This window comes from Arachis ipaensis, chromosome B8 (assembly GCF_059453495.1).
Source record: "Arachis ipaensis isolate K30076 ecotype BB chromosome B8, ASM5945349v1, whole genome shotgun sequence".
Taxonomy (NCBI): domain Eukaryota; kingdom Viridiplantae; phylum Streptophyta; class Magnoliopsida; order Fabales; family Fabaceae; genus Arachis; species Arachis ipaensis.
In genome coordinates, this window is record NC_142443.1 from 105,922,114 (window position 1) to 105,934,272 (window position 12,159).

The window sequence follows — 12,159 nt, forward strand, 5'->3', positions numbered from 1 at the left end:
AGGTGAGCATACTTGATCTCTTGTGGTTTTGTGTATATATGAAACCCTAGGTTTGATTTGTAGAATTTGTGTAATTTCTAGCTTGAATTGGTGTTGTGTAGAGTATATTGGTGACTTAAATTGCTTGAAAGTGGACTTGGTGGCTGGACTTGTTGATCTTGGTTGAGGATTTGGTGAATTAAAGCTTGTCGGAGTTCAATTTTGGGTTTTTGGCATATTGGAAATCGGCCAAGGTATGGTTTCAGTTTCCTCTACGTAATATATAATATTTCTGGACATTTAGGCTAGTGACCCATATGATAGGATTGAATTTAATTGGTTGTTGGAGTTGTTGTATGATGATTTGATGATTTGGGTTGTTGATGAATTGAATTGTTGATGTTGATAGTATGGTATTGGAGATTGAGATTGAATTTGATTATGATGATTGTTAGTAATGGTGGAATGATATTTGATAAATGTGTTGGTTGAAAAATGAATCTATTGTTATGTATTTGAGAATGGGATTGATGATTGTATAAGGTGGAGTGGTGAATTGAGGTATGAAAAGTGTGAAATCTGATGTGTTTTGGGAGTTAATGAGATGGTGGTTTAGTGTTGGTTGTGAAACTGGAAAATTGAGAACTTGCGAAATTTTGGTAAAAACGAATTTTTGGTGAACTTTGACGGATCATAACTTGAGCCTCAGTATTCAAAATTTGTTGGAATTTGCTTTAAATTAGAGTTCATTGAAAAATATTTAAATGGATATAAAGTTGTAAGAAATAGATTTTTGTAGTGAAAGTTGTGATCATTCAAAGTTTGGTGTCAAAATTTGAATTATGTGAATGCTGCAGAATTTGTGATTTCTTGTTTTTGTGCGCACGCACACCCCTGTGAGTTTTTGAACCTGTGCGTACGCACAGTCTTGTGCGTACGCACACACAGGGGAAGGCTTACTGATGGGAGCGCTAGCACGCCCTGTGCACACACAAAACCAATGAAGTTTGGCAAGCTGTGCGAACGCACAAGTTGGAAGGTGCATTCTGATGAGGGCATTCGCACGCCTTGTGCGAACGAAAATAATTGGAAAATTTTACACCTGTGCGTACCCACACCTCTATGCGTACGCACACATTTTGAAAATCCTGCTGGGCGTGCGCATGCACATGCCTTGTTTTTCAACTAAATTTTTGTTTTTAACTGTTTCACCTTCCCAACAAGCTTGTAACCTTCTGTGACACCTATTTAAGACTCTTTGGCTTATTTTCAGGTATCAACACATGGAAAAAAGTCCTAGGAGATTTTATTTGGTTATACCTTGAATAGTTAGAGAATGGAGGCTTAGGTTTCTGGTATACTGAGGATGGGTTTGGTGGAGTGAAAAGGGAGAAAGATACATGAATTGAGAACTGATGAACTAATGAGTTCGGAAAGGAAATTGTGAATTGACAGTGGTTGAGATGAGTTGAGAACTCGGAGTTGGAAATGATGAATTATTGATATAATAAAATAATAAAAATTTCAAAACCACTAATGTAACACTTTTAGATTGAGATTGTTGAGACGCTATGCGTCCGGCAGGAATGGCGGTTGGATCCCGCCTGTCGAGGTAGCAGCGGCGGCGTAAGGGAAGTGGTTCGTCCTGCTTGCGTTGAGATGTGAGGTTCATGGCAAGAGTATCTCGCTCGCATCCCTTCGGATCACTAGAGTGTGCAGGCACAAAATCCTGGACGGTGTTCCGAGAACTATATCTCGAGGGTTCCCATTATGATTCTGAAGGGCGACATCTCCATGGAGACATCTCCATGGAGATGTGTCGGGTTGGCAGCTGAACCGACAATGTGATATCACAGCCAGTAGGACAGGCATTCATCATGTGCATCTTCTATCTTTTTGTTTGCTTTGCCGACTTGTAAGTGTTTGCCTAATTGTATAACATGCCTAATTGCCTATTTGAATTACTTGCCATATATGTCTATACTTGTGTTTTACTTGCATTGTAATAATTGTGTATTTCTACTGGGATTGAGGAGGTTCGGAAGGCGGCGGCGATGGGATCGCATGGAGGATAGGTTGGTAAAGGCTGTGGTACAGCGGAGAACCATTAGATTAGAAAATCCTTTAAGTTAGAATACCCCTTTATCATGTTATGGTTTAAATTATTCTTTAATGTTTTAGTTATGCTTTAAGATAAATCTTGTTATGGATATGAAGTAATAGGATTGCCTCTGGCGTCTCGGAGTCTTATGTCTTACATCATTGGGCACTGTTACCATACTGAGAACCTCCGGTTCTCATACCATATTCTGTTGTTGTTTTTCATATGCAAGTCACAACCCACCTCGGTGAGTTGCTTCGATGGAGACAGAGCGGAGGATCCCGGATATATTTTGGAGCCTTTTTGCTTTTCTTGTTCTTATCTCTCATCTTTTGTATGTACTTTTTCCTAGAGGCTTACTTTGAGAGAAAAACTTGTATAAGATGTTTTTAACTTTCAGAATTTCGTATCGTCTGTATATAGCTAGCCGGCTTAAACTCCACGAGCCGTGGCTAGATGTTTATACTATTATACTCTTCTATTTTGTTATATTATATCTATATCCTGCGCGTTAAGTTTGTAGCTTTGTGTGTATGTTTTGCGCTTTTCAAATCCTGTTTTTGAGCTGTATCTTTCATCGGGCTTCTAAAATATATTACTTCTTCTATATGTATTATATGTATAAGCTTTAGACTTGTCGTACCTTTTGATTAACCTTTGCTTTACGATGTGAGGTAAGGCTTAGGATAATTAGGGTGTTACATTTAGTGGTATGAGAGCGGTTCGTCCTCGTGAGCCTGAGGGATGGACCGATTATGCTTCAATTCACACTCTATGTCTCTTCTTTGATGCTATTAGGTTATCTATTTGATATATGCATAGCATGCTTGTTTGTGAGTGCCTTTCTGGGATAATTGAAGCACTAGGCTTTTAATATTGAGACTGATCACCTTGATATCGATTGTTTGGTGTAGACAGGAACCTTAATGGCCACTCACGGATGAGGTCGTACGCGTTCACGAGCAGAGAGTAGAAATGAGCAATTGGCCGATAACCATGCCGAATTCATGGTGGCAATAGCTAACCTTGCGAATACCATGGAGGCTAATGCTGCTGCGACCCTGCAAGTTGTGCAGTGGTTGGGCCAACCAGCTGGGAACGGAAACGGAGATGGAAACAGCAATGATAATGAGGAAGGAAATGGTGATAACATGGGAGGTGCTCCGATGACCTTGGCTACTTTTCTCAAGGTTCATCTACCAAGTTTTAGAGGTTCAACCAACCCTACAGAAGCAGATAATTGGATCCAGGCCATGGAGCGTGCCTTACAAGCACAGAATATTTCGAATAATCAGTATGTGGAGTTTGCTACGTATCAGCTTTTGGGAGAAGCTCAGCACTGGTGGCAAGGAGAATGCCGCTTGCTATAGCTTCAGAATGTTGACATCCCTTGGGATGTGTTCCAGACGGCTTTCTATAAGAAGTACTTTCCTGAATCTGCAAGGGAAGCGAAGGAGATAGAACTTATGCAGCTTAAGCAAGGTTCCTTGTCTGTGGCAGAATATACTAACCAATTTGAGGAGCTTTTCAGGTTCTCTAGGGTGTGTCAGGGTGCCCCGGAGACCTACGAAAGCTGGAAGTGTATCAAGTATCAAAGGGGATTGAAGGATAACATTATGACTGCTATGGCTCCTTTGGAGATTCATATTTTCTCCGATCTGGTGAGCAAGGCGAGAATTGTTGAGGAATATGCAAAGACGGTAGCCTCGTCAAAGGACACTCATGGAGGAAACACTAGTCGGGGACGTGGCAAGTACTTTCAGCCAAGAGGTCAGAATTTTAAGAAAGGAGGACATGCGCCTCAAGGTCAAGGAGGCTTCAGAAAGAACACTTATGATCAGTACCAGTGTGGCAAAGGGAGGGGAAATCAGAGTAATATTTCTCTGGATTTAATTTGTGATCGTTGTGGATGTTTTCATCCATATGACTCTTGCAAGATTGGTATAGGTGGTTGTTTCAATTGTAGTTTGCCTGGTCATATTGTGAGAGATTACAATCATGGAAAGAACCCGAATGCGGGTCAGAGTCAACACCAAGGGTGAGTATTTGCTGTGAACGCCAAAGATGCTGCTAAGGTGGATCCTCTGATGAGAGGTAACTATTTAATTGGTGATAAAACCTTAGTTGCATTGTATGATACTGGAGCTTCGCATTTGTTTATTTCGTTTGCTAAAGTTGAGGAACTAGGCTTGAAAGTGTCAGAATTAGCGTTTGAATTGCATGTACATACTCCGCATCAGACGGTTATGACTAGGTCAGGTTGTAGACAAGTAGGTTTCAAGTTTGAGGGTAGAGACTTTGTGCATAATCTGATTTTCTTACCAATGGTTGGGTTGAAAATGATACTGGGGTTTGATTGGTTGTCGAAGAACCGGGTTTTGTTGGATTACTTTGAGCGATCAATTCAATTTATTTCGGAAGGAGAGAATGGAGCAGTTGTAGCTGAGGGTTATTACCTGAACTCTGTAATGGTGCACTGTAGTGGGGAAGAGTTTCAGGGTTATATCTTGTTGGCTGCTAATGCTTTGGGTGACACCCAAAACTTAGATTAGATTTTGGTAGTTAGAGACTTTCCAAAAGTATTTCCGGAAGATATTCCTGAGTTTCCTCCTCAACGGAAGATTGAATTTGTGATTGAATTGGTACCGGGAGCCGGACCAGTGTCGATTGCACCGTATCGAATGGCTCCGATAGAGCTGGCTGAACTAAAGACTCAGTTGGAAGAGCTTCTGAATAAGAGGTTCATTCGACCGAGTGTATCTTCGTGGGGAGCGCCAGTTTATTGGTAAAGAAGAAGGACAGAGGAATGCGACTTTGTGTGGATTATCGACAGCTGAACAAAGTGACTGTGAAGAACATGTACCCACTACCAAGGATAGATGACTTGGTGGATCAACTGCAAGGAACTGGAGTGTTTTCTAAGATTGACTTAAGATCCGGTTATCATCAGATAAAGGTGAAGGAGGATGACATTCTGAAAATTGCGTTTAGGACACACTATGGACACTAAGAGTTTGCGGTGTTGTCCTTTGGGTTGACGAATGCACCTGCTGTATTCATGGATTACATGAACAGAGTATTTTGTCCCTTTTTAGACAAATTCATGGTGGTTTTCAAAGATGACATCTTAGTTTATTCTAAGACGGTGAAGGAGCATGAGGAACACTTGAGAATTGCGTTGCAAATCCTGAAAGAGCGGAAATTGTATGCTAAGTTGTTCAAGTGTGAGTTCTGGAAGGAGGAAGTAAAGTTCCTAGGTCACGTGGTGAGCAAAGAAGGAATAGCGGTGGATCTTTCGAAAGTAGAGGCGGTGATGGAATGGGAAAGACCAACGACGGTGACGGAAGTCAGAAGTTTTTTGGGCTTAGCCGGGTATTACCGGAGATTTATTGAAGGATTTTTTCAGATTGCACTTCAGATGACTAAGTTACAAGGAAGGAGGTGCCGTTTGTGTGGATGTTAGAGTGTGAAGAAAGTTTTCAGACCTTGAAACAAAATTTAACTTCAGCACCTGTTTTGATTTTATCGGGACCGCACAAACCGTTTGAAGTGTATTGTGATGCGTCACTGAAGGGTTTGGGTTGCGTGTTGATGCAACACCGGAATGTGGTGGCATACGCATCGTGTCAGCTGAGACCACATGAGGTAAATTACCCAACTCAGGACTTGGAATTAGCAGCGATTGTGTTTGCATTAAAGATTTGGAGACACCACTTGTATGGAGTGAGGTTTAGCGTCTTTTTTGATCATAAGAGTCTCAAGTACATCTTTGATCAGAAAGAGCTTAATATGCGTCAGAGGAGATGGATGGAGTTGCTAAAAGATTATGATTTTGAACTAAGTTATCACCCTGGAAAGGCAAATGTGGTGGCAAACGCATTGAATAAGAAGTCTTTAATAATAGCTTGGATGAGAATCAAGGAAGAGGAGTTAGTGGATCTTAAGCTGGATATTGGTGAAGTTACTGGAAGAGCTTGTTTGAATCAGTTGCAGATTTCAAGTACGTTTAAATCAGAGATATAGAGGGGTCAGCAAAATGAGCAAAAGCTTCAGTAATTATTTCAACCGGTTGGCAAGAAGAGGCATGGAGAGTTTACTAAGGATGATGAAGGGTTGTGGAGATATAATGGGAGAACTTGTATACCGGATGTCGGGGGTTTGAGACAAGACTTGTTGTCAGAAGCTCACAACAGTGGGTTTTCTATTCATCTCGGAAGTACGAAGATGTACTATGACTTAAAGAAGATATTCTGGTGGCCTGAGATGAAAAATGATGTAGCTACAGTTGTATCCAAGTGTTTGACGTGCCAGAAAGTGAAGATAGAGCATCAGAAACCGTCAGGAATGTTACAACCACTTGAGATTCCTCAGTGGAAGTGGGAAGGAATTGCGATGGACTTTGTGACCGGTTTACCATGGACTAGGTTGGGATCTGATGCGGTTTGGGTGATCGTGGATTGCTTAATCAAATCCACTTATTTTCTGCCTATCCGAGTAAATTATTCTATGGAGGAGTTGGCGAGATTGTACATCAAAAAAATTGTAAGGTTGCACGGTGTGCCATCAAGCATAGTGTCGGACCGTGATCCCCGATTCACATCAAAGTTTTGGGGAGCTTTCCAAAAAGCTTTCTGTACGAGGCTATATCTCAGCACTGCATATCATCCATAAACGGATGGACAATCAGAAAGGACTATTCAGACGTTGGAAGATATGCTGAGAGCATGTGTTTTGGATCAACCCGGGAGTTGGGACCATTACATGCCATTGGTGGAGTTTGCTACAACAATAGCTTTCATGCGAGCATTGGAATGGCTCCGTATGAGGCCCTGTATGGATGGAAGTGCCAATCTCCACTTTGTTGGTATGAGTCGGGTGAAGTAAGTGTTTTAGGCCCTGATGTGGTAACAGAGACTACTGAGAAGATTAAGAAGATTCAGGAGAGGATTCTAACGGCACAGAGTCAACAGAAAAGCTATGCAGATTAGAGAAGGAAACCATTAGAATTTGAAGTGGGAGAGCATGTATTTTTGAGGGTTACACTGACAACTGGGATCGGAAGAGCGATTAAAACAAAGAAGTTGAATCCGAGGTATATAGGACCATTTGAGATTCTGAGGCAATTCGGGCCAGTGGCATATCAAGTAGCTTTGCCGCCTCACTTGTCTAACTTGCCTGACGTATTCCACGTGTCACAACTCCGTAAGTACACATCGAACGCAGCTCATGTGTTAGAGCCTGAGTTGGTTGAGTTGAGGGAGAACTTCACATTTCAAGTAACACTAGTGAGAATCGATGACACTAGTGTGAAGAAACTGCGAGGAAAAGAAGTTTCATTGGTTAAAGTTGCTTGGAAAAGGGCTGGAGTAAAAGAGCATACTTGGGAATTGGAGTCCGAGATGCGGAAGGATTATCCCGAGCTATTCTCAGGTAATTATTAAATTTTGAGGACAAAATTTCTTATTTGGTGGGGAGAATGTAAGAACCGAGACTAATTAATCGTCTAAGTAAATAATTAATATTGCCCAAAATAGGATCCAAAAATTTAGAAATAGAATTTGAGGATTTAAATATGATTTTTGGACTCAGTAGAATTTTCTGAGTCAGAAAATATATTTTCTACAAAAAATCGAGTAAAACTGCGAATTGGCAGCCGAACCGGTCAAACCGGTTTAAGTCTGTCCGGTACTGTGCGAGAAAAATTAAAAACAGTTGAAAACCTTAGGAAAATATTTAAAGTAAAAAACCGGGCGTTAATTTTAAAGGTTTGGCCCAAAGTTATGCCAAACGGGCTAAAAACGCTAACGGGTTGGACCGGGCCCAAGTTGGGCCCAAGCCCAACATATATATACTCTCATTAAAGGCAATTCAGCACACAACACTCTCATAAACACAACACACACCAGCTGAAAGAAAAGAGGGAGAAGAAGCACTATTCATCATCATCTTCCCAAGTTCATAACTTGAGCTACAGAGCTTCGATCGCCGTACCGTTTGCGGCCACGCGATCCTCACGGAGAGCTCTACAAAACCCATCCAAGAAACTGGTAAGAAAATCACGAAATCCCTCCCAGTTATTCCTTCCAAAATTTCGAATTTTTAAAGTTTTGTATTGAGTGAAATTTTGTGATTTTGGGTGTTTAAGTACACTCTAGCACTTGATTCCTATTGGGTTTTGACCCAATCCACATTGGGTAAGGTGAGCATACTTGATCTCTTGTGGTTTTATGTATATATGAAACCCTAGGTTTGATTTGTGGAATTTGTGTAATTTCTAGCTTGAATTGGTGTTGTGTGGAGTATGTTGGTGTCTTAAATTGCTTGAAAGTGGACTTGGTGGCTGGATTGTTGAGGATTTGGTGAATTGAAGCTTGTTAGAGTTTAATTTTGAATTTTTGGCATATTGAAAATCGTCCAAGGTATGGTTTCGGTTTCCTCTATGTAATATATAATATTTCTGGACACTTAGGCTAGTGATCCATAGGATAGGATTGAATTTAATTGGTTGTTGGAATTGTTGTATGATGATTTGATGATTTGGGTTATTGATGAATTGAAATGTTGATGTTGATAGTATGGTATTGGAGATTGAGATTGAATTTGATTATGATGATTGTTGGTAATGGTGGAATGATATTTGATAAATGTGTTGGTTGAAAAATGAATGTATTGTTATGTATTTGAGAATGGGGATTGCTGATTGTATAAGGTGGAGTGGTGAATTGAGGTATGAAAAGTGTGAAATCTGATGTGTTTTGGGAGTTAATGAGATGGTGGTTTAGTGTTGGTCGTGAAATTGGAAAATGGAGAACTTGTGAAATTTTGGTAAAAACGAATTTTTGGTGAACTTTGACGGATCATAACTTGAGCCTCAGTATTCAAAATTTGTTGAAATTAGAGTTCATTGAAAAACCTTTAAATGGATATAAAGTTTGTATGAAATGGATTTTTGTAGAGGAAGTTGATATCATTCAAAGTTTGGTGTCAAAATCTGAATTCTATGAATGCTGTAGAATTTGTGATTTTTGGTTTGTGTGCGCATGCACATCCTTGTGCGCACACACACCCCTGTGAGTTTTCGAACCTGTGCGCATGCATAGCCTTGTGCGTACGCACACACAGGGGTAGGCATACTGATGGGAGCGCTAGCACGCCCTGTGCGCACAAACAACCAACGAAGTTTGGCAAGCTGTGTGCACGCACACGTTGGAAGGTGCATTCTGTTGAGGGCGTTTGCACGCCTTGTGCGAACGAACATAATTGGAAAATTTTACACCTGTGCGTACGCACATCTCTATGCGTACGCACACATTTTGAAAATCCTCCTGGGCGTGCGCACACACACCACTGTGCGTACGCACATGCCCTGTTTTTCAACTAAATTCTTGTTTTTAAATGTTTCACCTTCCCAACAAGCTTGTAACCTTCTGTGACACCTATTTAAGACTCTTTGGCTTATTTTCGGGTATCAAAACATGGGAAAAGGTCCTAGGAGATTTAATTTGGTTATACCTTGAAAAGTTAGAGAACAGAGGCTTAGGTTTCTGGTTACTGAAGATGGGTTTGGTGGAGTGAGTAGGGAGAAAGATACATGAATTGAGAACTGATGAACTATTGAGTTCGAAAAGGAAATTATGAATTGATAGTGGTTGAGATGAGTCGAGGACTCATAGTTGGAAATGATGAATTATTTATATAATGAAATAATGAAATTTTCAAAACCACTGATGTAACACTTTTAGATTGAGATTTTTGAGACGCTATGCTCCCGGCAGGGACAACGGTTGGATCCCGCCTGTCGAGGTAGCGACGGCAGCGTAATGGCGGTGGTTCGTCCCGCTTGCGTTGAGATGTGAGGTCCGTGGCAAGAGTATCCCGCTCGCATCCCTTCGGATCACTAGAGTGTGCAGGCACAAAATTCTGGATGGTGTTCCGAGCACCATCTCTCGGGGGGTTCCCATTATGATTCCGAAGGGCGACATCTCCATGGAGATGTGTTGGGTTGGCAGTTGAACCGACAATGTGTTATCACAGCCAATAGGACAGACATTCATTATGTGCATCTTCTATCTGTTTGTTTGCTTTGCCAACTTGTAATTGCTTGCTTAATTGTATAACATGCCTAATTGCCTTTTTGAATTACTTACCATATATGTCTATACTTGTGTTTTAATTGCATTGTAATAATTGTGTATTTCTACTGGGATTGAGGAGGTTCGGAAGGCGGTGGCGATGAGATTGCATGGAGGATAGGTTGGTGAAGGCTGTGGGACAGCGGAGAACTGTTAGATTAGAAAATCCTTTAAGTTAGAATACCCCTTTATCATGTTATGGTTTAAATTATTCTTTAATGTTTTAGTTATGCTTTAAGATAAATCTTGTTATGGATATGAAGTGCTAGGATTGCCTCTGGCGTCCCGGAGTCTTATGTCTTACATCATTGGGCACTGTTACCATACTGAGAACCTCCGGTTCTCATACCATATTCTGTTGTTGTTTTTCATATGCAGGTCGCAACCCACCTCGGTGAGTTGCTTCGATGGAGACAGAGCGGAGGATCCCGGATATATTTTGGAGCCTTTTTGCTTTTTTTGTTCTTATCTCTCATCTTTTGTATGTACTTTTGCCTAGAGGCTTACTTTGAGAGAAAAACTTGTATAAGCTGTTTTTAACTTTTAGAATTTCGTATCGTCTGTATATAGCTAGCCGGCTTAAACTCCACGAGCCGTGGCTAGATGTTTATACTATTATACTCTTCTATTTTGTTATATTATATCTATATCCTGCGCGTTAAGTTTGTAGCCTTGTGTGTATATTTTGCGCTTTTCAAATCCTGTTTTTGAGCTGTATCTTTCATCGGGCTTCTAAAATATATTACTTCTTCTATATGTATTATATGTATAAGCTTTAGACTTGTCGTACCCTTTGATTAACCTTTGCTTTACGATGTGAGGTAAGGCTTAGGATAATTAGGGTGATACAAAGAACTCTAAAAAAAAGTTAGTGGGACTGCTAGAAAGAAAAAGATGGATCACAAATAGAAATGGATGTTGGAGGCATATCTCCTATGAAGAAAAAGAAAAAAAAAGTGTTAAAGAGGTATGTTGGAAGGATAAGGAGATATGTTCTTTCACAAAGTGATGTTGGAGTGGGCAAAAAAGATAGCCCAAATGGTAAAAGTGTGCCAAATGTAAAGGATTATGAGGGTGGTCTTGATTTGGGTGCAAGGCCGAAGCCCAATTTAGATCTAGTTATTGAAGAGGTAGGCTCAGGTATTGACAAGCGTTACAACTATGAATATGAGGCTTTTGACTCTCCAATTTCAATGAGGATTCTGAGTATGATGAAGTGCAATTTGAGTTGGGACAGATTTTTCCCACAATGGCAAGCAAGCTTTGAAGGACATATTTGAGTTTAAGGGCAAAGAGCTTTGATACTTGAAGAATGAACCAAAGAGAGTCAGAGTAAGATGTGCTGAGGAAGATTGTACAAAGTTGGTGTTCTGCTCTTGCAATAACCAAAGTCTATCCTATCAAATCAAGACTTTCTATGGAGATCATACATCTTAGAGGAACTTGAGCAGCAACATGGCAAATAGGGCTTGGGTGACAAGCGAACTGGTTAAAAGGATGTTGACCCAACCATTAATAACTCCTAAAGAGGCATTGGAGCACGTGAAACAAGATTACAATGTGCACGTCAATTATGAAATGGTAAGTAGATCTTCGAAGGCAGCAAGAGATTAGACCATAGGCAGTGAGAGAGAATAGTATGGAAAACTTCAAAACTATATACAAAAATTTCCTAGAAGTAAAAGGAATGATTAATGTCATTCCACAACCAAAAGGCTCTCCCTTATTCGATAGACTATATATTTCGATGGGTGCATGCAAGAAGGGCTTTAAAGCAAGCTGTCGCCCTTTAATTCATCTTGATGGTTATTTTCTGAAAGGATATTTTGGTGGTCATTTATTGTCTGCTATTGCACAGGACGCAAACAATCACTTATTTGTGATTGCATTTGCTGTAATTGAAGTAGAGAATACTGATGCTTGGAGGCAGTTTCTAATAATTCTGCA

At 40.5% G+C, this 12,159-nt stretch overlaps 2 protein-coding genes across 2 annotated transcripts; both read left to right on the forward strand.

Moving 5' to 3' along the window:
• Positions 1-3,087: 3,087 nt before the first annotated feature.
• On the forward strand, positions 3,088-4,632 carry LOC107611205 (uncharacterized). Its single transcript, XM_016313160.1, has 3 exons — positions 3,088-3,270; positions 3,487-4,099; positions 4,205-4,632. The coding sequence occupies exons 1-3, from the start codon at positions 3,088-3,090 to the stop codon at positions 4,630-4,632; spliced, it is 1,224 nt and encodes a 407-aa protein (XP_016168646.1).
• A 2,259-nt stretch (positions 4,633-6,891) lies between these two features.
• Positions 6,892-8,737, forward strand: LOC148549129 (uncharacterized). The gene is made up of 3 exons (XM_088495690.1): positions 6,892-7,042; positions 7,214-7,510; positions 8,655-8,737. The coding sequence occupies exons 1-3, from the start codon at positions 6,892-6,894 to the stop codon at positions 8,735-8,737; spliced, it is 531 nt and encodes a 176-aa protein (XP_088351816.1).
• The last annotated feature ends 3,422 nt before the right edge of the window (positions 8,738-12,159 follow it).

Coding starts and splice junctions, on each gene's coding strand:
- LOC107611205 (XM_016313160.1), top strand. CDS start 3,088: ATGGTGGCAATAGCTAACCTTGCGAATACCATGGAGGCTAATGCTGCT. Junction 3,271..3,486: donor CCTTGGCTACTTTTCTCAAG/GTTCATCTACCA, acceptor GATGTGTTCCAG/ACGGCTTTCTATAAGAAGTA. Junction 4,100..4,204: donor TGGAAAGAACCCGAATGCGG/GTCAGAGTCAAC, acceptor ATAAAACCTTAG/TTGCATTGTATGATACTGGA.
- LOC148549129 (XM_088495690.1), top strand. CDS start 6,892: ATGGCTCCGTATGAGGCCCTGTATGGATGGAAGTGCCAATCTCCACTT. Junction 7,043..7,213: donor GAGGATTCTAACGGCACAGA/GTCAACAGAAAA, acceptor AATTCGGGCCAG/TGGCATATCAAGTAGCTTTG. Junction 7,511..8,654: donor TTATCCCGAGCTATTCTCAG/GTAATTATTAAA, acceptor TGATGTTGATAG/TATGGTATTGGAGATTGAGA.